This window comes from Protopterus annectens, chromosome 4.part0, assembly GCF_019279795.1.
Source record: "Protopterus annectens isolate FY-2018-M chromosome 4.part0, PAN1.0, whole genome shotgun sequence".
Taxonomy (NCBI): domain Eukaryota; kingdom Metazoa; phylum Chordata; order Ceratodontiformes; family Protopteridae; genus Protopterus; species Protopterus annectens.
The window spans coordinates 1311757505-1311782751 of NC_056733.1; the positions used below are offsets into that span (position 1 = coordinate 1311757505).

Genomic DNA, 25247 nt, shown 5'->3' on the forward strand with positions numbered 1-25247 from the left:
GGATGGTCACCATAGTATACTTATAAAGAATATAATGCAAGGTCTAAAAATAAAAATGAATTTGGCTAAATATTATAATTTATAGATTATTCTGATCAACGCGTAGTTTCAGTTACCCTGGCAGTGGTTTGATCACTAAGTAGTGGAGATGTAGTGGAGGTGGGCTTACTGCCTTAACGGAAACAAGAACTGAAGAAAATGTAGAGCGGGTACAGTCCCCTTGGGAACAGAATGATATTTGAGAGCTGAATGAACAGAAATGATTTAATAAAAGACAGAAGCAAGATGTCAGCAGTGAGAAATTACAATGTGAATCTGAGTTGTTTTCCTCCTTATTCTACATGTTCTTTAGGTCTGTGTTGTATTCCAGTTTCGACCAAGTCTGAAAATGCAGACAGTCAAGCCATATCCAATATTCTGAGAGTCATGTTAACATACAAGAATGCTGTATGTTTTGAACATATTTTAACATAATTTTAGAAACCGGTCTGCTATTGAAATAAGGGCATCAGGAGTGGCCTTAGGTCAACTGGCGCCCTAGGCAAAAGGCTCCACACCACCCGGAGCCACCATCCTGGTCTACCTACACCAAATAAATACTAGAAAAGTGCCCTTGCTAGAGTGGCACCCTAGGCGACTGACTAGTTTGCCTATGCCCAAGGCCGGCTATGAAGGGAATACTCCCATACACCTTCAGGAACAGAAATTTTATAGAACATTTTCCATGCAATACTCCTTAAAATGCTTCACATATTACACAGCATGTACGGTGCAGCCAGCATGCAAATAATTTCAGACACAACACTCAGAATACTATAAGCAACGATGAATTTAAGCACAGGGAAGCAGACCACCCCCTTTTTAAACCTGTTCAACTCTGACAAAACATTGTGCTGTTTTGTTGAAATCAGAAAATGTATCGCCAAAATGGTAAATTTTTTTGTTTCAACTTGCCAACTTTTTTTATGTGAAGACGTACAGGAGATGCGATGGGAGGTTTCAGTCAGGTGATCTAAATGACAATCTTGAAATGCTCCTCAAACTGCATCTTCACCGTAGTTGAGCGAAGGTATACTTTGTGATAAGTTGTAGCGAGCATCCTGTTTCAGCATTCAAGAACAATTGCTGCAAACTGTGACTCAAGTGAATAGTGTTCAGAGACCCTGAGCTTTTTTCCTCATCAGGGCTTGAAAGAGGCACTAATGCAGTGCAGTTGAGAAACTCATTTTAAGTGCTATTGTAGGGAGCTTTTACTCTGTGAATGAATATTCTGTACATACATTCAGAATGTGGACTATGGTCAGCTCGCTCCTGATGGCAGCCATATAGCGGTCTCAGCTCCATTAAATGTCAGTTTTACTTGATCTTTTCTTTCCATATGTATCTCATGAGTTCCAAACTCCCCATTCTTGATGTCAGAAACCCCCATAAAATGTCTGAACTGTATTAAGTCTGCTTTAACAAGTAAATATTATTTTCAAACTCAAAGTCTTGGTTAAGTTAATTAGCTCTAGCCTTGACAACAGCCATCTCCTCCCCCGTGATAGAACTTCACAAAGCTGGACTTGTCTCTCTGAATTTGTAGCTATGTCTACATTCTGCCTTAAATCCAGGCTGTGAGTTTCTTCTAGACAACAGTTTATTAATGGTGTATCTCCTCCCCAAACAAAGTTCGACACTCCGGGCTGGTAAGTTTGTCCTCGCGGTCCCAGTCCTGGTCAATAAAATTTGTTCAGTAATTACTCCCACATTCCAGAATTACTGCTTCGTTAAACACTTTGGGCAAATATAATCTTGCACAAAATCCACAGAATCCATGTTTAATGAAGACATCTTCCTGGTGTCCTTTTAAGTTTTGGTTGGTTGCAGTATGAACTAGTATTATGTTGCCTCAAGTCTAACGAAAAGGCAAGTCATTGTGGTTTAACCCTTCCTGTACCACAAACCTGTATATATATTTTTACTTTAAATGACTAAACTTCTAAAAAACCTATTACAGCAATGTGTTCTGCACTATATTTCTCTTCGAAACATATTTTTAGTTGCTTTCTTGCCTAAAAATAACAGTGATTTCACTTGCACTGGCATGTAAGTACAAATGTTTTGCCCATGAGTTAGTGTTAATCAGTAGTCCTTTTCAAAAACTGTGTTAAACCTGAAAATGAAATGTACTTGCAGAACCTAAATGCTACATGAAAGACCAATTAAAGCCATTAATGCTTTTGTACACCACTGGAAATGAGTTATGTTGAATGATTTTTTAAACAAATGATTTTAGGACTTTAAGGTAGTCAAGCAACTTGTGAGAAACTATATGCAGGGAAGTTTTACAGTACGATTTATATACAGAGATAATTTATTAAAGACAATAGCTTATATGGTTCTAGTTGCAGAATGCAAGCAATTTACCGAATGGAATTTAAATGCTCTTTCTGCATAAAAGAGTGATTACTGATTACAGACAGAATGGCTTACTCTTATAGAAGTATTTGTCTAAAGAACATAAGCATTTTGAATAATGGAAAAAAGTTTACTACTACTGGTGGTATTCAGAAACTATTCAGAGTGACTTCTTGTACAAGTTATCTAAAGATAATACTACTGATTTCAAATGATAAGGAAGCTAATTATATTAGAAGGAAAAGATTTTAAAACAATTTTGGGCAGAAGGATTTCTGTTTATTAATTTTATAACATTAAATGATCACAAAGTGAATGATGGTTTAAACACAATACATACAGTGGGTTAGGACAACAGAATGGGAATGCATTAAAAATATTTTACAGAACTGCTACTTAGTCTAAATCAAATTTACAAAGTGATTATGGCATAAAACACATTTTACAAAATATCTGACATAAAATAAGCACACATAGCAATATTACTAGGACAGCATACTGTGCAAAGTGATTTTTTTGTATAGTATAAACATCTGCAACTGAAGACAAATGCAAACTGGCATCATTTATACTATAGTGGGAAACTTGTTTTTCATATTGTTATGGACAGATCTACTACTAGGTATCACATTCTAGTAGCTCAATTCACACTTGCTCACTACCACTTGCTTTATATGACAAGTGCTCTAACTCCCACTACCCATAACTATTTAATTACCTAGCCCTCCCACCGCCCTGCATAACCCTTAGAAAGCCCCAACTCTAACCCTAAAACTCCCACCTGGATCCTAATCCTAACCATAGCTCTCCCCTCCTGCTCCATAACCATAAAGTCTCTGATCATTCCTTAAGCCTAAAGCCCCACTCCGGCGCCCCAAGCCTAAAGCCCCACTCCGGCGCCCCAAGCCTAAAGCCCCACTCCGGCGCCCCAAGCCTAAAGCCCCACTCCGGCGCCCCAAGCCTAAAGCCCCACTCTGGCGCCCCAAAGCCTAAAGCCCCACTCTGGCGCCCCAAAGCCTAAAGCCCCACTCCGGCGCCCCAAAGCCTAAAACCCCACTCCGGCGCCCCAAAGCCTAAAACCCCACTCCAGCTCCCAAAGCCTAAAGCCCCACTCCAGCTCCCAAAGCCTAAAGCCCCACTCCAGCTCCCAAAGCCTAAAGCCCCACTCCAGCTCCCAAAGCCTAAAGCCCCACTCCAGCTCCCAAAGCCTAAAACCCCACTCCAGCTCCCAAAGCCTAAAACCCCACTCCAGCTCCCAAAGCCTAAAACCCCACTCCAGCTCCCAAAGCCTAAAACTCTCTTCTCCGACTCCCTAAACATACAAGCCATCCCAATTGCTGCCAGAGCACCTAAACTACATTTCCACTCACTCACCACAGCTGACCCACTTACCTCGCTCAGACTCCACCTCCTATTTATTCCCCGTCCTTAAGCAATTCACTTTACTACACAGTGCTTTGGAGCAACTGGGAATTTGGGCTAGACTCTTCAATGTTCACCCAGGACTGCAAGCCTAGTAACTAACTATGAACCAGAGTATTTATGGTATAAAGGAAGGAAACTGATTTCAGTAAACAGGAGCATCACCTTATGAGCCACGTTCTCTGGATGCAGTTCTTGGTTTCCTTGTTCTGCATTTGTTGACAGTGTGTTTATTACTTAGCTGTGAATAAATTAGACAACATGAAGTCTAGGAGTTTAACTTTAATATTTTAACTATGAATACATTTTTAATTAGCTTGTTTTTTTGTAGGCACACAGGTGTGAAATGCACTGTGTTTGGGCTATAACTGTTTGTCTAGCACTTGGTGCAGATGAATAACGCCATGAGCTATTAAAGAGCTACTTTCTGTGCAGAATTTGTCTTCTGTGTGACTCTGACCAAGTCACTTCAGACAGTACTTCTGGGCTGCTCCTGAAAAGGGACATCTGTGTCCAGTGGGCTATTAGCAAATCCATTACACGTTTGTCTTTTGAATTCCGGCACCCTCACATAGACTAACTTTACTGTATGCTATACAAGTATGAATCTCAGCACTTTTCTTGTAGTTTCATGGTTTGTCACTAAATGTGAGATTCAAGAGAAGAAAAAATTACTGTTTCTCATGTCAAGTCCATTTTCAATGTGACAGTGACCTGGCCAAGGCATCTGACACAATGCCTCATTCAGGCATTGTTGACAAACTAAGAAGTTCGGTATAAACCCTTATGACACCCGGTGGACAGCCATCTGGCTCACAGGTAGGACCCAGGAAGTTAGAATTGGGGGGTTTACCTCTACAAAGAAGCCAGTCACAAGCACAGTCTCTCAGGGATCAGTCATGGGGCCACTCCTTTTTGGCGTGTACTTCTCTAAAGTAAAGACCAATATCAATGGCTCCTGGCTGACTAAATTTGCTAATGATTGCAAATTAAGAGCAGTCATAGAATCATCCACCAACACAAACATTCTGTAAGAAGGGCTGACAGACAAATAACTGGTTTCAGAGTCATGCACTAAAACTTATTGCCAGGAAATGCATAACAGTACCTTTTGGGAAGTCATCTACCCCTAGTAACTATCATACTGATAACACACCCCTAAGAGTTGACCCAGTAGTCAGGGACATGGGGACACACACAGACAGTAATCTAGCCTTTGACCATCACTTGTCTACAGTAGAGAGGAAATCATTTTATGTTGTGCAACTTATAAACAAAGGTATGGCATCTAGGTCCAAGTCAGTCAGTCATTGTTCCACTGTATTCGGCATTCATCAGACCTATCATGGAGTACAACGCCCCCTTTGGTATATACCTAACCAGGCACATCCAGCAACTGGAACATCCACAGATGTTCCTCACTAAAAGAATACAGGGCATAAGTAATACGTTCTATGCAGACCGCCTTGAGGCCCTAGCCATGCATTCTGTCTTCTACAGGCTACTGAGGAGAGATCTATGCATGGCACACAAGGCATTGTCAGACTCTATCCTGATGGACCTCCTGCATATCCTGATGGACCTTCTGCATATCCACAAAACAATCAGCACCAGAATTACTCATTCTAAAGACTTAAACTTGGCCTGTGATATAAATAGGACCTGCTAGAAAGACAGGTATGTACCCAGACAACTACCTCTTCTCTGGAACAGGCTCCCCATTCATGTGAAGCAGAGTTTCTCCTTAAACTAATTCAACTATTACTTGGACAACCGAATGGGGAACAGGAAATTCATCCCTGACTTGGCACCTATGTCTCTAATGGACACAGGCAGCCTGTAAAAGTTTAATTTCCCAAGACCTGCTTGTAAACATTTTATATCCCAATCCCCTACTTACACTTATCAAGGGTACCAGAACTTGTCAGAGATTTGGGATGCATGGCTAGGCTTAAAAAGGCCCTTGTGGTTATTAGCCTTGTAAACACTAAGAAACTCACTAACTTGAATGGCTAGTTCCTTCACAACCAACAGAAAAAGTTCCAGTGACAAAGCACATCCTTGCCTGGTGTCCCTCTGGATATTTTCTGCATCTGAGGGGCCACCATTAACAACCATCCTGAAAGAAGGTGTACCATAAAGGTCCTTGACCCAGATCAAAGGATTCACAATTCCAAAGGTCTAAAATTTGCAATAAGAAATTCCACCTTACTGTATTAAATTACTTTGTTGCATCAAACAGAATCAGGAAGATAGTAACATATCTTGTGCAGGCCCATCATGTTCCACCAATTACAGATAGATTACTCTGCTCCTGCTCCTTACAAATCCATTCTGACCCCTGAGAATTTAATGATGGTAACAACTCATCCAACCTAAAAGCAAGAATCTTCACCAAGATTTTCATATCCAGAGGTTTTTTTGGTTTGTCATTTCGGCTTTTCCCAGTTAGAGGTCGCCACAGTGGAACTACAGTCCGCTAATGATTAGCAGTAGATTTTATATGGTGCCGAGTGCTAGCCCAACCTTCAGCGAAGGCACGCCCATTCAGGCATGTCTTTCGAACACCACTCGACCGCAGGGAGGACATGCAAACTCCACACAGAAGGCACTCCAGCCGAGAATCGAAGAGGAGAACCTTTTGCTGTGAGGCAACAACGCTACCACTGCACCACCACGGCTTATATCCACAGTAATAAGGGAAATGGGCCTGAAGTCACTGATCCCAAATATGTCCTGTTTCCTCTTTGGGATAAGTTTAATCAGTGCCTGAATATAGCTTGCATCCATATAAAAGTCTGAGATTCAGGAGATCTATAAATCATAAATTCTAGATAATACCTGCTATAACAATCTCCCCATTTATAAAATTCCAGAGGTGGGGTATCCATCAATTCCCAGAGCCTTGTTAGGCTTCAGCTCATAAATAGCTTGGACAACCTTGCATATAGGATGTGATAACTGAAAAAGACTTTCTCCCCCAAGTCAACCAGACAGGAACTAAATGACGCCAAAAAGCACCTATTGCAGCTAACAGACAAGGCTTGATTATAGAGAAATTTATAAAACTGCCTGAAGAGCTTTCTCTCTTCGGGACCTTCCAGTGTCATAATACTGTTCATGTTCTGAACGTGAGAAATTATCTGTAGAGTCCACCGATTACAGAACAAGGCTGTACACTTAGGCTCATTTTATCCACCAAAATTATCCTTTCCTCCTAAACTCTGCCTTGGCTCTTAAGAGTTCCATCATACATATCTCCGTAATAAGTCTCAGTTCAAGATCTTTTAGGGCCATACTGTTACCACTCTGCGTTATAACATGGTGTACTGACCTCCGTTCTTAAAACATGCCATGGAGAAATCAGGTTTCTCCCTTTTTCAATAGCCCTCCTTCTCAGGAATATTTCCCCCATAGTAGCCTTGCAACCTTCCCAACTGCTTCCGAAACAATCCCTTCAATATCACTCCCATTAATGATGGCCTAAAGCTTCCCCATATGCGGTTTTCTCCCCATTTATAATGAGTCCACCTTCATCTGTTGGCTGTCTCAGTGTCACCCAGGAAAGATCCAGCTCTGATGGACCATTTGATATCTGCAAAACAAGCAGCATCAGAGCCACTGGATCCAAGGATATACATTTTGCTTGCGATATAAAAACAACATGCTGGAGAGAGATGTTTCTCAGACAAATCTCCATGCTCTGTAGCAAGAGCCCAATCCATGTGAACCAGATTCCATCCCTAACCATACTTAAGTCTAACCTTGACCAGTGGATGGGAAATTGGAAACTCACCCTGGTTCTATCTGGCCCCCATGTCTCTGAGAGACAGAGGCATACAGCAATGCTCAGACCAGCATCCCCATCCCCATATAACCTCTAGAAGCTTCCCAGGTAACACAACCCCTCCTAATAATCACCCATGATACATAAGAACACAACTGGGTTGGTTTGCATGGCTAGGCTTATAAAGACCTTGGTGGTCACTAGTACAGTATACAACTATGAACCTGTGAAAATAAAATGCAGAAAATGGAGACAGTAACTAGGTACAGTGAGATGAGGCTACTGGGATGTTTCTTACAGGAGATGTTAATTAAAGGACCATAGTTAGACACAGGGAAGACATTTTTGTTAGAACTGGGTACCTCTAGTAGTAACAGAGTTAAAATAGGTTTAATTTAGTACCACATGAGTCTCATAGGTGAATACTAGGCCGACTGCACTGATGGGTTATTTTTAAGCTTGGCTAATATCTTTGGGTCAGAAATGAACCTTGGACTTTGTGCATATGAGGTGAAGACTTTAACCATTATACCAAACTCACTCCAACTATTATGCCAAGCACACCCCTTTTAGATAAAGAAGTAAGGAAAGGGACTAGAAAGTACAGTTGTGTAAAATCTTACAATAATGGTAGATGTCCTTGCCGTTACCGCTGCAGTATTCCTTACTAACAGATTCCCTGCTGTGAAGCCCTCCGTCTGGCCAGTTTACAAAAGTTTACCATTGCTTTAAGGTGCGCTGAATGTCATCTGCTTACTCCTTGTGTAAGGTAGGACATAAAGGTGACATTAGTGAATGTAAGGACGTAGTACAGTTGTGTAAAATCTTATCATCACGGTAGATGTCCTTGCCTTCACTGCTGCAGTATTCACTCCCTCTCTCCATCCCCCTGGTCTTTTTCCCTTCCTAGCTGTGCAGATTCTCCTTGGAAGTTCTGTTCCTACTGGGGCAATCTGTTCTGAGGGTGGGTCACCTGAACATCACCTTTATGTTCTACCTTACGCAAGGAGTAAGTAGGTGACGTTCAGCGTACCTTAAAGCAATGGTAAGCTTTTGTAAACTGGCAAGACGGAGGGCTTCACAGCAGGGAATCCTGTTAGTAAGGAATACTGCAGCGGTGAAGGCAAGGACATCTACCATTATGGTAAGATTTTACACAACTGCACTATGTCCTTACATTCACTGGTGCAGTATTCCCAGTATTCCTTACTAATGAGAGAGTGCAAAATCTCAAGAAGAAACCTGGGAGGAGGAAGCAGCAGAGCCCTCCAAAAAGCCATAAAGAATGGCAGCAGCAAAACCAACTCTAGCTCTGGAGATACCATCCAACTGGGAATGTTTGGTAAAGGTACGCACAGAAGTCAAGGTAGCAGCTTCAAGAATAGAATTAGCATCTAAGCCCCTGAAAAAAGCACCAGAAGAAGCCACAGCTCTATTAGAATGAGCCTTTATAGAAGAAGGAAGGCTATCACTGTGAAAAGTGCAACAAAAGGAAATAGCCTTTGAAATCCAAGTGGAAATAAGTTTGCTTAGAAACAGCCAAACCTAATGACCTAGGATGAAAGGAAACAAATAACTGGCCAGACTTCTTGATAGCTTTAGTTTTATCCAAATAAAATCTGTGCTGTCTATGGACATCTAAGTTATGTAGCACCCTTTCACTGTCAGACTGCAAAGAGGGAAAAAAGGTAGGCAAATGAATAGACTGATTAAGTGACAACAAAACCACCTCAGGCATAAAAGAAGGATTAGTACGCAAGGGCACGCTGTCCTCATGAAATATCAAAAAAGGTGGGCAAGCCATAAGGGCTTGCAACTCAGACACCAGTCTTCAAGAAGTAACAGCTAACAAAAGAACTGTCTTCCAAGAACAATGTTGCAAGGAAGCTGAAACAGCAGGCTCTAAAGGAGCCCGAGTCAATTTTTCCAGAACAAAATTAAGATCCCAGGGAGGAGGAACAGGCTTCCTGGGAGGTCTAATATTAAGGATGCCTTTAAGAAACTGCTTAACCTCAAATCTAGAAGTTAATGGGGGAGTTAAAGGCAGACAAGCAGAAAGAGTTGATAAGTGGGCCTTAATAGAAGAACAGGCCAAACCAGCATTAAGCAACTCACACAAATAAGAAAGAATCAAAAGAACATCCACAGATTGTGGGTTCAGGTCACGAGAAAGATACCAAACAGAAAACCTCTTCCATTTAGATAAGTAGGATTTCCTAGTAGTAGGTTTCCTGGCTTCCCGCAGGACCTACAGCACATCTTCAGGAAAAAAAGGTATCTATGAGGAATCATGGAATCAAAACCCTATCAACCACAGTGTCAGTTGAAGCATGGACAGGTGGTGATAGACTAGAGTCCCCTTGTCTTGTGTGAGGAGATCCACCCTGTGAGGTAATTGTGAGGATTGCCCCTGGTGAGATGTAGAAGTAGAGGGAACCAGTGCTGTTGCGGCCAAAAGGGAGTCACCAACAAGATTTTGGAGCATCCCGTTGAATCTTCAGCAGGACTCTCGGAATGTAAGAAAGGGGAGGGAATGCATAAAGACACATCCCCTTCCAAGAAAATGAGAGGGCGTCCACCTTCCAGACCAAAGGACCTGGGACTCTGGCACAAAAACAGAGGAAGTTGTCTGTTCAAAGGGGAGGGAAAGAGATCTACTTGATTTGTACACCACTGGTGAACATTGTCCAGAAACACATCCCTGTGAAGCATCTATTCATGGGATTGAGTAAAGGACCTGCTCAGATCATCTACCACAATGTTCCAATCAGAAGAAATGTAAACTGCCTGAAGAGTCACAGAATATTGGATAGCCAGATCCCATACCAGAAGTGCCAGGTGGCAAAGACAGTACAATCTTGCACCCTCGTTTGTTGATATACACATTACTGTGATGTTTTCTGTGAATACCTTGAGAGGCCCTGCAGAGAAGAGATGATGAAAGACTTGGCCAGCATAAAAGAGTCCTCATCTCTTTGATGTTGATGTGCTCCTTCAGCTGACGAGGCGACCACACTCCCTGAACCTTCAGGGAGCCAAAAGTTGCTCTCCATCCCACATCTGAAGAGTCTGTGAACAAATCCTGAGAAGGAAGTGGAGGCTGAAACGGGAGTCCTGGATTCAGAGACAACTGCTGAATCCACCACAAAAGTTCGACCTTGAGACACAGGAGAAGAGGAACAGGAAAGTGTAGACGATGCACATGCTGAAGCCACACCGACTTCAGAAACCACTGGAACTTCCTCATGTGGACTCTGGCCAGAGGAAACATCGGAATGGTGGAAGCCATGAACACCAGAGTTCTCAGAAACTCCCTAGCTGAAATGGAGGCTAGGGGAAGAAGAGTTTGAAAGAAAGAAATGAGAGTGAATGCCTTTGGAGGAGGCATGGTTGCCAGCATTGTCACCATTTGAAACCTGCAACCCAGAAAGACATGATCCTGAGAAGGAGTCAAGGAAGACTTGTTTAAGTTTACTGTGAACCCCAGGCTCTGAAGAAGTGAAATTCTGTGCTTTAGAGGCAGTGGAAAAAACATCCAATAAAGCAAACAAGACAGGAGCAATGGCGGCAGGTTTAGGAGATTCCATTTGCAGTAACTCATAGTACCTCTTATGGATATCTGAAACCTGGGCACAATCCCACTTAAAAAATGTCCATCATCCTAGAGATAGTGTACCCAAAGGAAATTTCTTCAGAGGGATTATCAAGAGTATGAGAATCCTCCTCCTCAGACCCATAATCTAAAGGACAAGGAATCTGGGCAGAATAAGCAAGGGAGTCATCAGAATCCACCTCAGAAGAATGGAATTCTCTGGGACTTTTAAGGAAGAGGCGGACCAAGGAAGAGCAGGAACTGAAACCCCCTTGAGGAGGCTGCAATGACAGTAAAGCATTAAAGGACAACTGCACCCTGCACCCACAGACTCAACAAATATGTTTATTTCATCATGGTTTGGTGTTTCCTACATTTTAACACCACTCAGGAACTATTTAGAGCTTTTTAGAAATTTGTATACGCAATTTCTGACTCTGACCACATGGGGTCTGGCATCTTGAAATAATTCTGACCGTTTAGTCTGCCTCTAAGTATCCCAGAATGCATTGTTGTCTCCAAAAAAATTGCAACAGATCCGCCACGTTTTCCCTAAAGCTCCTGTCACTGCACTGATTTTACAGGCATTCACTGCTGTGTTATAGGCACCTACTTTTGGTTAAAATGTTTTTCAATGACTACTTCAAACACAAGCAGTGCAAATGCTACAGAACAGAACTGAAAAGTGCATTTTACTGCTCTTTCTTCTTAGAAATGCTAACTTGATTTCTTCTGTGAAAGCTGAAATCTAGATGTCCTTCGTGGTTCACTGCTAGGGTTCTTCCTGCCAGCAGCAGCCCCAGATCGGCCAGAATCCCAAAGTCTGGATTGGGTGCCAGCTGAGGTCGCATTTATCCTGACGTCAATGCGCCGGAAGGTATAAAGACCTCAGCTGACACCATTTCCCCAGCTGTTCTTGCCACGTGGTGCCCTTTGCAGTTCACTGATGCCGGTCGGCCTGCTCCTGTTTGCTTTTGGATCTAATCCCAGGATTTTCGTTTTTTTACAGATAAGTACCCCGTTGGGGAGGTCTTTTTCTTGCTCCATTCAGATGACAGAAAAAGTTAATAATTGTATTTCTTGTGGGAAGCAAATACATCATACGGATTTTCACTCTTACTGTATTCCCTGCCTGGGTCCTGACCACAACGTTGCTAATTGTGTGTTTTGTGCTAGATTTAATCAGCGTACTATTAGGCGTAGATATAACTTTGCTTTTTACTATTTTGGAAAAAGGTTTAATTATAACATGTCTTCAGACTCAAAGTCTAAGGCTCCAGCTAAAGTGAAGTGGCTAACACAGGCACCTTTTGATCAGGGTCCTAAGCCTCAGAGGCACATGCTTAGGATGGCTGAAGATCTCTTAACTATGATCAGGGTTTCTCATCCCTCTCCTGATAAGAAGCCTAGATTACAGTCCGATTATGATTCTTCAGGCCAAATTTCTGTTTCTTCTGCTGCTTCCCTTGAGCAGGATTATTCTTTTCCTCTTTATGAGGATTCTTATGAGGATTCTGATGCTGAAGATTCCTTTCCTTCCGCCTCTCCTCCCGAGGATTACTCTTTTGGTGAAACTTTGCATGATATGAGGGTGATTTTCACTGGGAAGGGCAGGAATTCTCTGAATCCAAGAAAAGGCTTAGGGATTTTCTTCTTCTCCCACAGCATAAGCCTCTGGCTATTCCCTCTGTATTGGGCATTGTCTATTAGGGCTTTGAACTGTCAATTTCATATGCTGAAGCATCAGCAATACCTTTTGTCTGTATTTAAACAAAAGATGTCAGCTGTGTCTATTGGTGTGGATAATCAGGAGTTACAGGATTTAATGCATGCTACTTGAACAAGTGGGTAAACATACCCTGCATTGTGGTTTTGATTCTTTGGAAGCTTCTTGTAGGGCTGCAACAACTGGCGCTGTTATTAGAAGACATGCTTGGTTAAGAGATCAAAGCTTGCCGGATTAGATTAAAGCCAAACTTTTGGATGCCCCTTTGCAGCAGGATATTCTGTTTGGGTCCAAAGCTGAAAAGGTATTCAAAAAAATGGAAGACAAAGCCAAATCTATGCAGACGGTTAAGGATTTTCTACAGGTGCAACCTCCTAGATTTAGCAGACACTGGCCAACTAAAACTTGGTCCTTTCCAGGCTCGGACAGGAGAGGCAGATTCAGGCATTCCAGGGGTAGGGGACAGTCACAGTCCCATTTTAGGAATAGGCAGTGGAGTGCCCCCTCTCGCATGGGAGGTGAAGATAAGTCTCAACCCTACCGAAAATAGTCTTTATGACACTCCCTTTCTGGTTCCAGGGGCTCCTCTCCTGGAAGCTCCTTTGGGGGGAAGGATTTCTCTTTTTTTATCAAAATTGGAACCACATAACCTGGGACAAATGGGTTCTGGACATAGTCTCAAGAGGTTACAGATTTCATTTCCATACTTTGCCAAAACTGAACGGTTGGCCAGACCTGCCAAATCATCAGGGGGCAGAGGCACAACTGCAGGTTCAGTCCCTCCTGGCTATGAGGGCCATAGAATTGGTGCCAAATTTAGAAATAGAGCAAGGTTTTTATTTCAGACTTTTCCTGGTTCCCAGGAAGGAAAATTTGTGGAGACCAATCCTGGACCTATCTGTACTAAATACCTTCCTAGATATACCAAAATTCAAGATGCTCACTCTGCAGCAGCTGCTGCCTATGTTGGACAAGAATGCTTGGATGGTGACTTTGGACTTAAAAGAAGCTTAACTGCATATTCCTATAAGGCAAGAGTGCAGAAGGTATCTGCGTTTCAAAGCAGGCTCGAAACATTACCAGTTCTCGGTGCTGCCCTTTGGCTTATCTACTGCGCCCAGGGTCTTTACGAAGTGCCTGGCACCAGTAATGGCGTTTTGCAGAAAGAAGGGGATTCAAATTTACCCTCATCTGGACGACTGTCTTCTTCAAGAGGACAACGAAGACATTCTACTTCGGCATCTAGCCTTTGTGCAGTGTCTTCTTCAGTGCCTCGGTTTCACAGTGAATCTAAAGAAATCAAACCTGGTACCCACACAACAGATTACTTTCCTGGGTGCTCTTCTGAGTAATTCAACCCAGATGGCTTCCTTGACACCAGACAGAAAAGTGCAACTGGCTTCTTTTTTTCCGACACCTGGCTTCCATGAAACAGCTGACTGCAAGAAAAATTCTGCAGGCTTTGGGTTACATGGCCTCCTGCATTCTGCTAATACCATATGCAAGGCTGCATATGAGGAAACTGCAGTGGTACCTCAAGAGTGTCTGGTCTCAGCATTACCACAGTTTGAAAACAGTGGTCACGATTTTGCCTTGTCTCCAGCGAGAGTTTCTTTGGTGGGCCAAAGCCTGTCTACAGAGCAAGGGGAAGCCTTTTTGTCCTCCGCCGACCAACCAATGCTTCAGATTATGCATGGGGAGCCCACATGCACGGGAGATGTCTTCAGGGTGTTTGGACGAAGGAGCAAACGCACCTGCACATAAATTTGAAGGAGATGCTAGCTGTACAGAATGCCCTGATAGCCTTCAGGGACCTTCTTCTACCAGGACAATTGTTGATACGGACAGACAACACTACAGTGATGTGGTACATCAACAAGCAGGGGGGCTCTCACTCTTAACCCCTGTGCAGATTAGCCATGAATCTCTGGTACACTGCTCTGATCTGCAGTGTCGACTTACAGGCGCAATTCCTGCCAGGGAAAGACAACACTCTGGCAGAAGCATTGAGCAGACGCATTTCAGATCCACACGAATGGCTGCTGGATGTTCGGATATTCAGGATAATTATAAAGGCTTGGGGATGTCCAGACATAGATCTCTTTGCATCCCCTCAGAATCATCAACTTCCAACATTGTGCACAAGGACCTACCACAAACTAGCATGGAAAGTGGATGCCCTCTCATTCAGTTGGAAACACCTCTCAGTATATGCTTTTCCTCCCTTTCCTCTTATCTTCAGAAGTACCCGAGGTAGAAAACAGGACAGACCGCACATGATTCTAATGGCTCCCAATTGGCCTCGGCAATTCTGGTATTCCACTCTGATGAACTTGGTTCAGGAGCCTCCCTGGATTCTACCTCAAATCCCTCATCTACTGTCTCAACGGGACGGCCTGATACTGCACAGTCATGTCAAGACTCTGCATCTAGCTGCCTGGCAGATCCAGGGTCTGTAATCACCTCTGCCCTTTCCAAACAGGTATTGGATGTAATCCTTGAAGCTAGACGGCCCAGCACTAGAAAATCTTATGCGGGAAAATGGAAAAGATTTTGCTCCAGGAGTCAAGTCCAGGGTAGTGATTCTTCTGTTCCGAACATTCCTCTGATTTTGCAGTATCTGACAGAGTTATTACATATGGACCTATCTTTTTTGTCTGTTAAGCTTCATGCTTCTGCTATTTCTGCACATTACAATACGGATCCTCCGATTTTTTCTCATCCATTACTTAAACAATTTCTTAGAGGGGCTAAGAATATTCGGCCCCCTATAAGGGCTCCTGTTCCCACTTGGGATCTTAACTATGTTTTGGAGAAATTAACTTTGTCTCCTTTTGAACCTGCAGCTTCCACGGATTTAAATTTTTTGTCTTGGAAAACTGCTTTTCTTTTAGTTATTATCTCTGCTAGAAGAATTTCGGAATTGCAAGCACTCATGGCTGTGGAACCCTTCCTTATTTTCATCAGGACAGGGTGTCTCTACGGACTAATCCCACATTTATGCCCAAGGTGGTTTCAGCAGTGGCCTTGAATTAGTCTATTAATTTGCCTACCTTTTATCCTAATCCTCAAAGTGAGGAAGAAAGTCTTTTGCACTCTCTAGATGTGCACAGACAGCTTCGTCTATACCTGGACAGGACCAAGATATTCTGGAAATCTGATCAGTTGTTTGTTGCTTATGCTCCTACTGTTCGGGGGAAAGCAATTACTAAGCAAACTATTTCCAAGTGGAGTGCCCAATGCATCAAGTTCTGTTACTCTTATCGTGGCAATCTGGTTCCTGTTGATGTTAGTACTCATTCTACCCGGGCTACTGCTACTTCAGCAGCTTTTCTTTGTGGGATTCCTACCAAGGATATTTTGGAAGCTGCTACTTGGAGTTCTGTACATACTTTTTCTAAGCATTACAACCTCCCTCTCTATTCTAAATCCAGGGCAGGTTTTGCAAGGTTTTGTGACCGCTCCCTCTTTCTCCTCCAGCCACCCTTTCTTAGCTTTGGGACTCAACGCTACAGTGATGACTGCAACAGTGAACCACGAAGGACATAGTACAGTTGTGTATGTACTCTTAACATAAATGTAGATGTTCGAGTGCGTTCACTGTTGCAGTCTGGTTACCCTCCCTCCTATCCCCTCTTTTGTTTTTTCCTTGAGTATTGTCTGCTGAGGTATTTTGGCTGCTGAGGTTTTGGGCATGGTTTCTTTTTTAGCCTTTTCTTTTGGGCACCTGACATCTGAGGCAAGAAAAACTGGGGAAATTGCGTCAGCTGAGGTCTTTATACCTTCCGGCACATTGACGCAGGATAAATGAGACCTCAGCTGGCGCCCGATCTAGACTTTGGGTTTCTGGCCGATCGGGGGCTGCTGCTGGCAGGAAGAACCCTACAGTGATGACTGCAACAGTGAACACACTCGAACATCTACATTTATGGTAAGAGTACACAACTGTACTTTCTTCAAGGTATATCCCCTCCCCCTTCACACCTACCTTCCCTAGCTGTCAAAGAGCCAAGGGTAATTTGACCCACTATCTGCATGTGATTGACAGCTCATAGCAGATTGCCAGACTAATGTACTGTTTTCTTGTCAGCCTTTCCTTCCTTACAGTGGGAGACTTTTTTTGTTGCACTCCTGTCAAATTTAGAACCAAGCTCCATAGCACTGGGAATAATCACTGTTTTGCAAAGCATCAAACTCCCATTTATTTTTCCTTCCTGTTTGGTTAAATAGCTAACAAAGGATGCACTATAAACAAAAAATATTTCACATACTTGCATGACAGCACCCCATGTTTTTTTTAAATGGTAATTTAAGAAAATTACGGTATTGCATACTTCTTGTAATCTGATATAGTGTTGTTGATTAATTGTGACAGACATCCGCTTCTTAAGTAAAACCATGCAATTAATGTCTTTGCATGGTCATTGCAAATGTATGCTCTGAGTTTTTGCAGCTGTTACTGTGCTTCTGCCTGTACTTTGTCACATATCGGTAGGGCCCTTCAGAAAAGTGAGATTATAGTTTGACATTGTTGCTAGGTTGAGTGGGCTGGGCAAGGCAGCTCTGACATCACAATGTGGGAGGTCCACTGGCTCTTCTATACATCATGCAAATCAGGTGGGATTACATCACTTTGGGGGGAGGAAATGTCCCGGTAGCTAGAGCAAGAGCTCTGGCAGATGTGACATCATTTCAGAGCCAGCTAGAGGTTTTTCAACTTGGTTTTCAAAGTGAAATTAAAACAGTACGGAAAGGTAGAAGCCTAACAGGGAAAACAGTTGAGTGGATTAATTTTTAAAGCTGCATGGGTGATTTTTCGAGGCTGTATCAACGAACAGAGACTAAAAGCGACAGCAGGTTGAGCAATCTGCTTTAATATCCCATTGTTGTCCTTTAAATAACCCCTGAGTAAAGGCCTGCCACCCACTTTGTGGATCCCTAGGAGCAGAAGAGACATGGTTAGTTTTCTGTTTCTTCTTCAAACAGACAGCTGTCCTGGAAACCTGCGAAGGCCCACACTCAGGACAGCATTCCACAACTGCAGTAGGAACCTCTTCCCTAAACAGAAATTGCAGAACCCCATTAGACCCCTCAGAAACAGTCAACCGTGGTTCCCTCTGAACGCCCAAAATTGACGCCTGCAAAGCCTCGTCAGACGTGCTGCCTGCCAGATTCTCACCGGCCTCCAACCTAGACAGCATTCAGACTGGTGGCAAAAACGTTCTGAAGATGGTACGCCTGAACGTCACCTTTATGCCCTACCTTACACAAGGAGTAAGCAGGTGACATTCAGTGTACCTTAAAGTAACGGTAAACTTTTGTAAACTGGCCAGATGGAGGGCTTCATGGCAGAGAATCCCATTAGTAAGGAATACTGCAGCGGTGAATGTAAGGACATGCACAAATTTTAGAAGGTACATCTACTGAATCTGTGAGAGACAAGGGCTTAAAGCTTAAGATGCAGAAAAGGAAAAAAATGCAATAGTGGGCAAGATTTCTTAATCCTTAGCTCTTTGAATACTTTATGCAACTTTATGTATATAACATTCTGTACAGTTAGTTTAGATACCAAATGTTGGAGGCATTATGAGGAAGAAAAACATAACTGGGAACTTGTTTTTTGGGAATGAAAGAAGACAACCAACCAACAGTGGCATTTTTGAACTCTTGGAGACCAACACTGCCTCCCCTTTCCACCACACATTCTAGAAATTACTGCTGAAGGGGGAGAGAAAAGGTACACTATGACTTTCTGGAATTAAAAGACTTTAATAGAAAGTGATTTACGCTCAAAACCATAAGAGCAGTGAACTGTTCATTATGGTCTGGTTTCATTTTTTTTTTTTTAGTTTAGTTATTTGGACCATCCATAAAAAGAAGCTTTTGCTGACTTTTTAAAAACCTCTGTGCCTATAGTTTATATCTGATGTTGCACAAAAATAAAAGTAGATTTTAACTTACAGTCCTTTCAAAAATGCTACAATAGTTACAACAGTGCTTTTTTTAACATTGCACAAGGATTTGTTCATAACATCTACTTCCTTAATTGCTGTGATATTTCTACTTAACTGTACCTCACTGATGTTCGTCGTCTCCCATTGCTGCAGTCCTGACTAATGGGTACTCCCGCTGCTCCATCTCCATCGAATAAAACCTAGAGATCTGGGCCGGGGTCATGGCGCCGAGACTGACGTGGTGTCAGTATAATCGCCATGACCGATGCTATAACTTTAGTCTTTCTTGCCGCATTGTCCTGAGCAGAAGCAGAATTTGCAAGTGCCGTTGGCGTTCTGGAATTGTCGGTTTCGAGTTTCAGACCGGAGACCAAGTTGGGCTAAGTACCCCATTGGGGACATTTTATTTTTTGTCTTTTTCTTGTCTCAGTATGGTCGGATGTCAGAAAAAGTTAATAACTGTATTTCTTGTGGGAAACAGATTCCTCATAGGGATTACCATTCACTCTGCATTCCTTGTTTAGGGCCTGAAATAAGCTATTAGCGTCGGTTGGACTGTGCTAGGCTGGTGTTTGGTAACCGTTGTAATTACAACATGCCATCGGATTCTCCGACGACTGGCTCTTCTAGGAAGCGCAAAGAAAAGTCTTTGCGGTCCAAGCAGGATGGGGCCCGCCCGGACGTCGGTCCTGTTGAACCACTGGCTGCCTCAGTGGCTCTTTCTGACGGTGTGCCTGAGTGTCAAGGGGAGCCTTTGTTACTACAGGGGGTGGCTTCTCCTTTGTTAGGCCAGGTTGAGGGTGCTCCTCTGTTGTCTGTGGCTCCCTCCCTCGTAGGGTGGTTAAGCCTCCTCCTTCTCTAGGCAAAGGCCATTCTAAGTCCAGATCTGCTGCTTTTCCCAGGGTCCAGCTCCTAGGAAGCACATGCTGAAGATGGCTGAAGATTTGATTTCTTTAATTAGGGTTCCATGCCTCCCCTCAGAAGAGGCCCAGGGTAGAGACAGAGTTGGAGGGTTTGGTTCAGTCTTCCATTGAGTCTGATTCCTCTGTGGAAAGCCTTCAGGATTTCCCCTATTCTGATTCGGGGCTGAGGATGCTTCTCCCTCAAGGCCCCCTCAGAAGATTTTTCTTTCTCTGAAACTTTGCATTCCATGAGGGAACATTTCAAATGGGAGGGCCAGGATTATTCTGATTCTCGTAAAAGGCTGAGAGAATTTTTGTTTTTGCCTCAGCACAGGCCCTTGGCTATTCCTCCTGTACTGGATGTTGTTCAGGATGTGTTTTCTGAGGCTGCCCTTAAATTCTCTGCCTCCTGCCCCTGTTAAACCAGATAGATACTACAGGGTTCGGAAGCTCACAAGTACTTGTTTAAGAGCCCTAGGGCCGATCCTGAAACTATTTCTCAAGGCCCCAGGGTTAAGGGGCCCTGTGGTTAAGAATCCAGTTCCTCTGGACAAAGATGCTAGGGCCCTGGATAGGTGGGGTAAAAAACTGTATACCTCTTCTACTTTGGCTATGAGGGCTTTGAATTGTCAGTTTCATATGCTCAAGTATCAGAATTTTTTTTTTAAGTCAATTGAAATGTAAAGTGGATGCTTTAGCTGAAGGTATTGACTGTAAGGAGCTTCAGGATTTAGTGCATGCTTCAGACCAGGTTGGGAAGCATTCTCTGCAGTGTGGTTTTGATGCTTTACAAGCTTCTTCCAGGGTGGCTGCTACTAGTTCTGTTGTTCGCAGACATGCCTGGCTTAAAGATCAGTCCTTGTCGGAGCATGTTAAAGCTCGTATTATGGATGCTCCTTTGCAGTCTGATGTTCTTTTTGGCCCTCCTGTGGAATTAGTTTTGAAAAAATGGAGGAAAAAGCTAAATCTATGCAGACAATGAAGGAATTTTACAGGTTCAGCCTCCTAAATTCAATAGGAATTGGCCTGCTAAGGGATGGTCTTTTCTAGAGGCAAGGTAGGGCTTCCTTTCAGGGCCCTGTTACTTCTAGGTCTTTGAGTTCCTCTACCCCTTCTGCTGGGAGGGCAAGGGTCAGTCCTTTGGAAGCAGACCCAATGACCTGTGTCTTCGGCTGCGGACTCTGCTTTGCTGGCAGCTCCTCTGGGAGAAAAACTGGGACTTTCAGCGGAAATTGGCATTTGGTTACCCAGGACAAATGGGTGTTGGACATTGTAACTCGAGGCTACAAATTTTATTTTCACACTTTCCGCCTTTCAGCGGTATGCCGGATGTGCCTCATCAGCAAAAACACAGGCACAGATTTCTTCTCAGCAATACAGGAAGTTCCTTTTCTTAGTGCCAAAGAAGGAAATACTTGGAGACCCATTCTGGATTTATCCATTCTAAACACCTTTCTAGAAGTTAAATTCAAGATGTTAACACTGCAACAGCTGTTGCCTATGCTGGGCAGGGATCACTGGATGGTGACTTTGGATCTCAAGGAGGCCTATCTTCACATTCTATCAGGCCCAGTTGCAGGAAATTCCTGAGGTTTCACTGGGGAATTATTATTCAGTTCTCTGCATTGCCCTAATTCAGATTTATCCCTATCTCTGATTGTTTGATACTGGCCGCTCGAGACAAGCACGACCTACTCGACATCTGCAGTGTGTGATGACAGTTTTCAGATGCCTGGGGTATTCTCGAAATAAAAAGTCCAGTCTAGTACCCTCACGAGATGTTTTTTCTGGGTGTGAGTCTGAATACAGCGACTCAGATGGCATTTGACAAACAAAGAAATCTTCACCAGTACTTCCTACAGCTATCAGTCCTGTCCAGGCTTCAATTCATGGCATCTTGCATTCTAGTACGCATCCAGAAGGAATTTGTGTTGCTCATTTCAAAGGAAAATGGATTCAAGACCTTTTGGCCCCGGGTTGCTTTTGCATATATCAATATGAAGGAGATGCTGGCAGTTCAATTTGCCTTAAAAGCATTCAAAGATCTCTGCTAGCCCGGGACTGGTGTTGGTTGAACAGACAACACAACTGTCATGTGGTACATCAACAAGCAGGGGGGAACTCATTCTACCCCTCTTTGCAGACAAGCAATGCTGTTATGGGAAACTGCTTTGGATCTGCACGCACAGTTTCTGCCAGGGGAACAAACAGATGTTCTGAGCAGACAAATGGTGGATCTTCACGAATGTTGGATCCTCAGGTGTTTAAATCAGTTGACCATGGCTTGGGGAACTCCAGACATAGATCTGTTCCTTCTCCTGAAGAATTTTTTTCTACCTCCTTTTTTTTTAGGCTGTTTTGTTTCGAAGCCTGGGAAAATAGATGCACTATCCTTCAGTTGATGCCTTTCCTCCTCTGCCTCTTCTTCCAAAGGTCCTGTTGAAAGTCAGGAGGGACAAACTCACTTATTGTCTCAAGAAAACAATCATTTTGACAGCCTGGCACATTCAGTTTTAGAGATGAGGGGCTTCAGCTCCCTCAACAAGTTTTGGATGTTCTTTGTTTATGCTGATAAATGGAAGAGATTTTTCTTTGGAGTTCAGCTAAAGGCTTTGAGGTCACATTGCCTGATTTGAGTTGTACATTGCAATATTTGACTATGTTATTGGACAAGGGTTTGTCTTTCTCTTCTATTAAAAAGTGCATGCTGCAGCTATTCTGCTCACTATGCTGGTGACCCTCCTTTATTTTCACATCCATTGCTTAAACAATTTCTGAGAGGCTATTCCTGCTTGGGATCTTAATTGAACCTGCAGCTGCGACTGACTTGAAGTTGTTGTCTTGGAAGACTGCTTTTTTGTTGGCTGTTACTTCTGCTAGAAGGGTATCTGAATTACAGGCTCTCATGGCAGTGGAACCTTTTCTGATTTTTCACAGGGACAGAGTTTCCTGTTCAGAACCAAAGAGTCAGAAAGTCTCATCAGTTGTTGTTTTCGCTTTTTGCTGACTTCCTCCTGGAAAGGCTGTCTCAAAACAATGGATTGGCCATTGTATTGCTTTTGTTATTCTCATCATGGTAACTACTAAAGACATTCTAAGCTACCTGGAGAGATTGGGGTTTTGCATTCTGACATCTGAGGCAAGAAAGACTAAGTTTATAGCGTCGGTCATGATTAGTCAGGACTGCAGCAATGGAGATCCTCGAACATCTACATTTATGGTAGGTACAAAACTGTACTTTTCCACATCCATCATTTACTTACAAAAAATAAAGTTTACAGTAATATTTACTGTGACTATTATCACCTTTAGGTAGGACTCTTTCAATGATGATGCCAGCTATGCCATGGAAAGGGACTGTGACTTGGCATGGGCAACCGGTTATATCTTCCAGGCATACGTTGAAAAAAAACTTGTAGTACTTGTAAATTTGTTGTGTGCTGCACAGGAAATACCCACTTCTGCTATGACATAAACAGCAAAATCAAGTGCACTTATACTGAACTTATATTGCTGTCTTTTCACGCATTTTAAGGTGATCTTCCCACACTCCACAAATCCAGTATCCCACTTTCCCACTCCCACCCAGGTAGTTCACTAACCAGACTGCACCCCCCCCCCTCCTCCTCCTCTCAGATTCCTGGATCCACCACTGGTAAGAACTTATTTTATTGGGAGAAGATGGAGACTTGTGCAACTTCTTATATAAATAATCATCCAAGGTAATATACTTCTACCATGACACATAGGAAAAGAACAGTTACACTAATATGCAGGCAAGGTAAGGGTTCATTAACAACTATGCTGCTAACTCCCCTGCCCACAAAACAACTCTGACAAGGTTTTACAACAACAACAAATTTGTGAATTTAGTAATGTTCTCTTTATAGTAAACTTTGTTTAAAACAGTATCCAAACGCATGGCAGGGAAAGTACAAAATACTGCCAACAAATAAGAGAGGATTTTTGTTTCAGAAACTGTTTTGCATCAACTGTTTCAACAGTCAGAAACCCACTATCTACATGCACAACATGCTGCTTCTAAATATACATCATGGCACAGGAATACGGAAAATAACACTTTATTTTCTTCCTGCAGCATACTTTACAAACGTTATTGCAGTGAGAGGTAAATAATAGATTTCCTCCTCAGACAACTGAAGTCACTAAAGCTTACCTGAGTTACAATAGTAGAAATGTACTGCTCAGTGCTGTACTCCCATCCGTCTAAGCATTGCTCTTGTTCCAGCTGAGTGACATTTACATCCACGCCAGGGCGCAGAGCCCATGCAGAGAGATTTTCCAGGGCAGTTAATTTGTATCTCCTGCACTTACTGAAATATACAATGCCATTCCCCGTTTCTTCCACCGGGATACTTACATTCCTCCACTCCTCGCTCAGGTTGGCGTTTTCTGGGATCAGGCAACGGTGGTCTGGGGTATCAGCCAAAAATACCACAGCCAGCCCATTAAACCCATTGGGAATGATACTGGCACTCAACAAAAAGAAAATTGCCATCTGAAAAGGTCCCCAGCTGCCAAGAAACACAACGATGTCATCGTACTCACGCATTCTGGCTGGTTACTAAATGTACAAGCTACGACCCTAGCAACTGCGTTGAGAGGTACAAGGCACAGCAGCAGCTTATGCAGTCACTGTCATTTATTTACTCTCATTTACCGGCGCGTGTCTGTCCTAACCCAAAAAGGCACGTGTTCAGATATCCACTCCCCCTTTCACTTCAGCAGGCACGCGATGCCCTAGTAACCACATTTCCTCGTTTTCGAGCAAGGCTGCCAAGGGAAGAAATGTCGATCAGTAGCACTTCCTTTCTAGATAGTAATACGTTGACATTACATTGGCTAAATTGCATTTTCCGTCCATTTAAAGCTTTCAGACGTTGTAAATTACAAATTTTTATAACCCTGGTTTAATTACTGAGCTGATCCATTCTTAGTATTAAGACAGTTGCCCTGCAGCTGCATGCTGACCTTATAATGTACACGGAAGGGCAGCTGGACTGTGCTGGTACTTCTGTCTACGTGATGCTCAGCTGCGTTACAATGCTGACGGCATCTAGTAAGCGCCTTGTTATAAATACTCGGGTAGATTATTGGCAGTTTAGCTTTGAAGTTTAAATGAATTCGAAATGTTTCCTATTTATATTACAGGGGAAGTAAGTTTGATTCCATCATCTTTCTTTTCCCGCCTTAATGATTCTCTACTCTACACTTATTAAGATCAGTATTTGCCTGTATTGATAAGACTGCACAGCAACCAACGTCAGATGCATTTATGAGTGAAGTATACATTTTGAGCCAATATTTTTTTAAAAGCCATTGAGTGAGACATGGATTGGAATACTGAGCCTTTATCTAGTTGGGTTGCATATTTACAGGACTGGTATTAGGTTCATAGGTGTGTACTAGGATAATGGCCCTGGAGCCGTTACAAGCCTAGTCA

The 25247-nt window shown here is 43.0% G+C and overlaps 1 protein-coding gene across 2 annotated transcripts in view; it reads right to left on the bottom strand.

The window, feature by feature from the left end:
* SLC22A5 (solute carrier family 22 member 5) overlaps positions 1–24855 on the bottom strand; it is a 703827-nt gene extending 678972 nt beyond the window's left edge. For both annotated transcript variants that reach the window (XM_044069191.1, XM_044069190.1), the window contains exon 1: positions 23961–24855. In XM_044069191.1, the coding sequence (XP_043925126.1) occupies positions 23961–24356 (396 nt within the window). In that variant the 5' untranslated portion in view covers positions 24357–24855. The remainder of the gene's footprint in view (positions 1–23960) is intronic.
* Between the last annotated feature and the right edge of the window lie 392 nt (positions 24856–25247).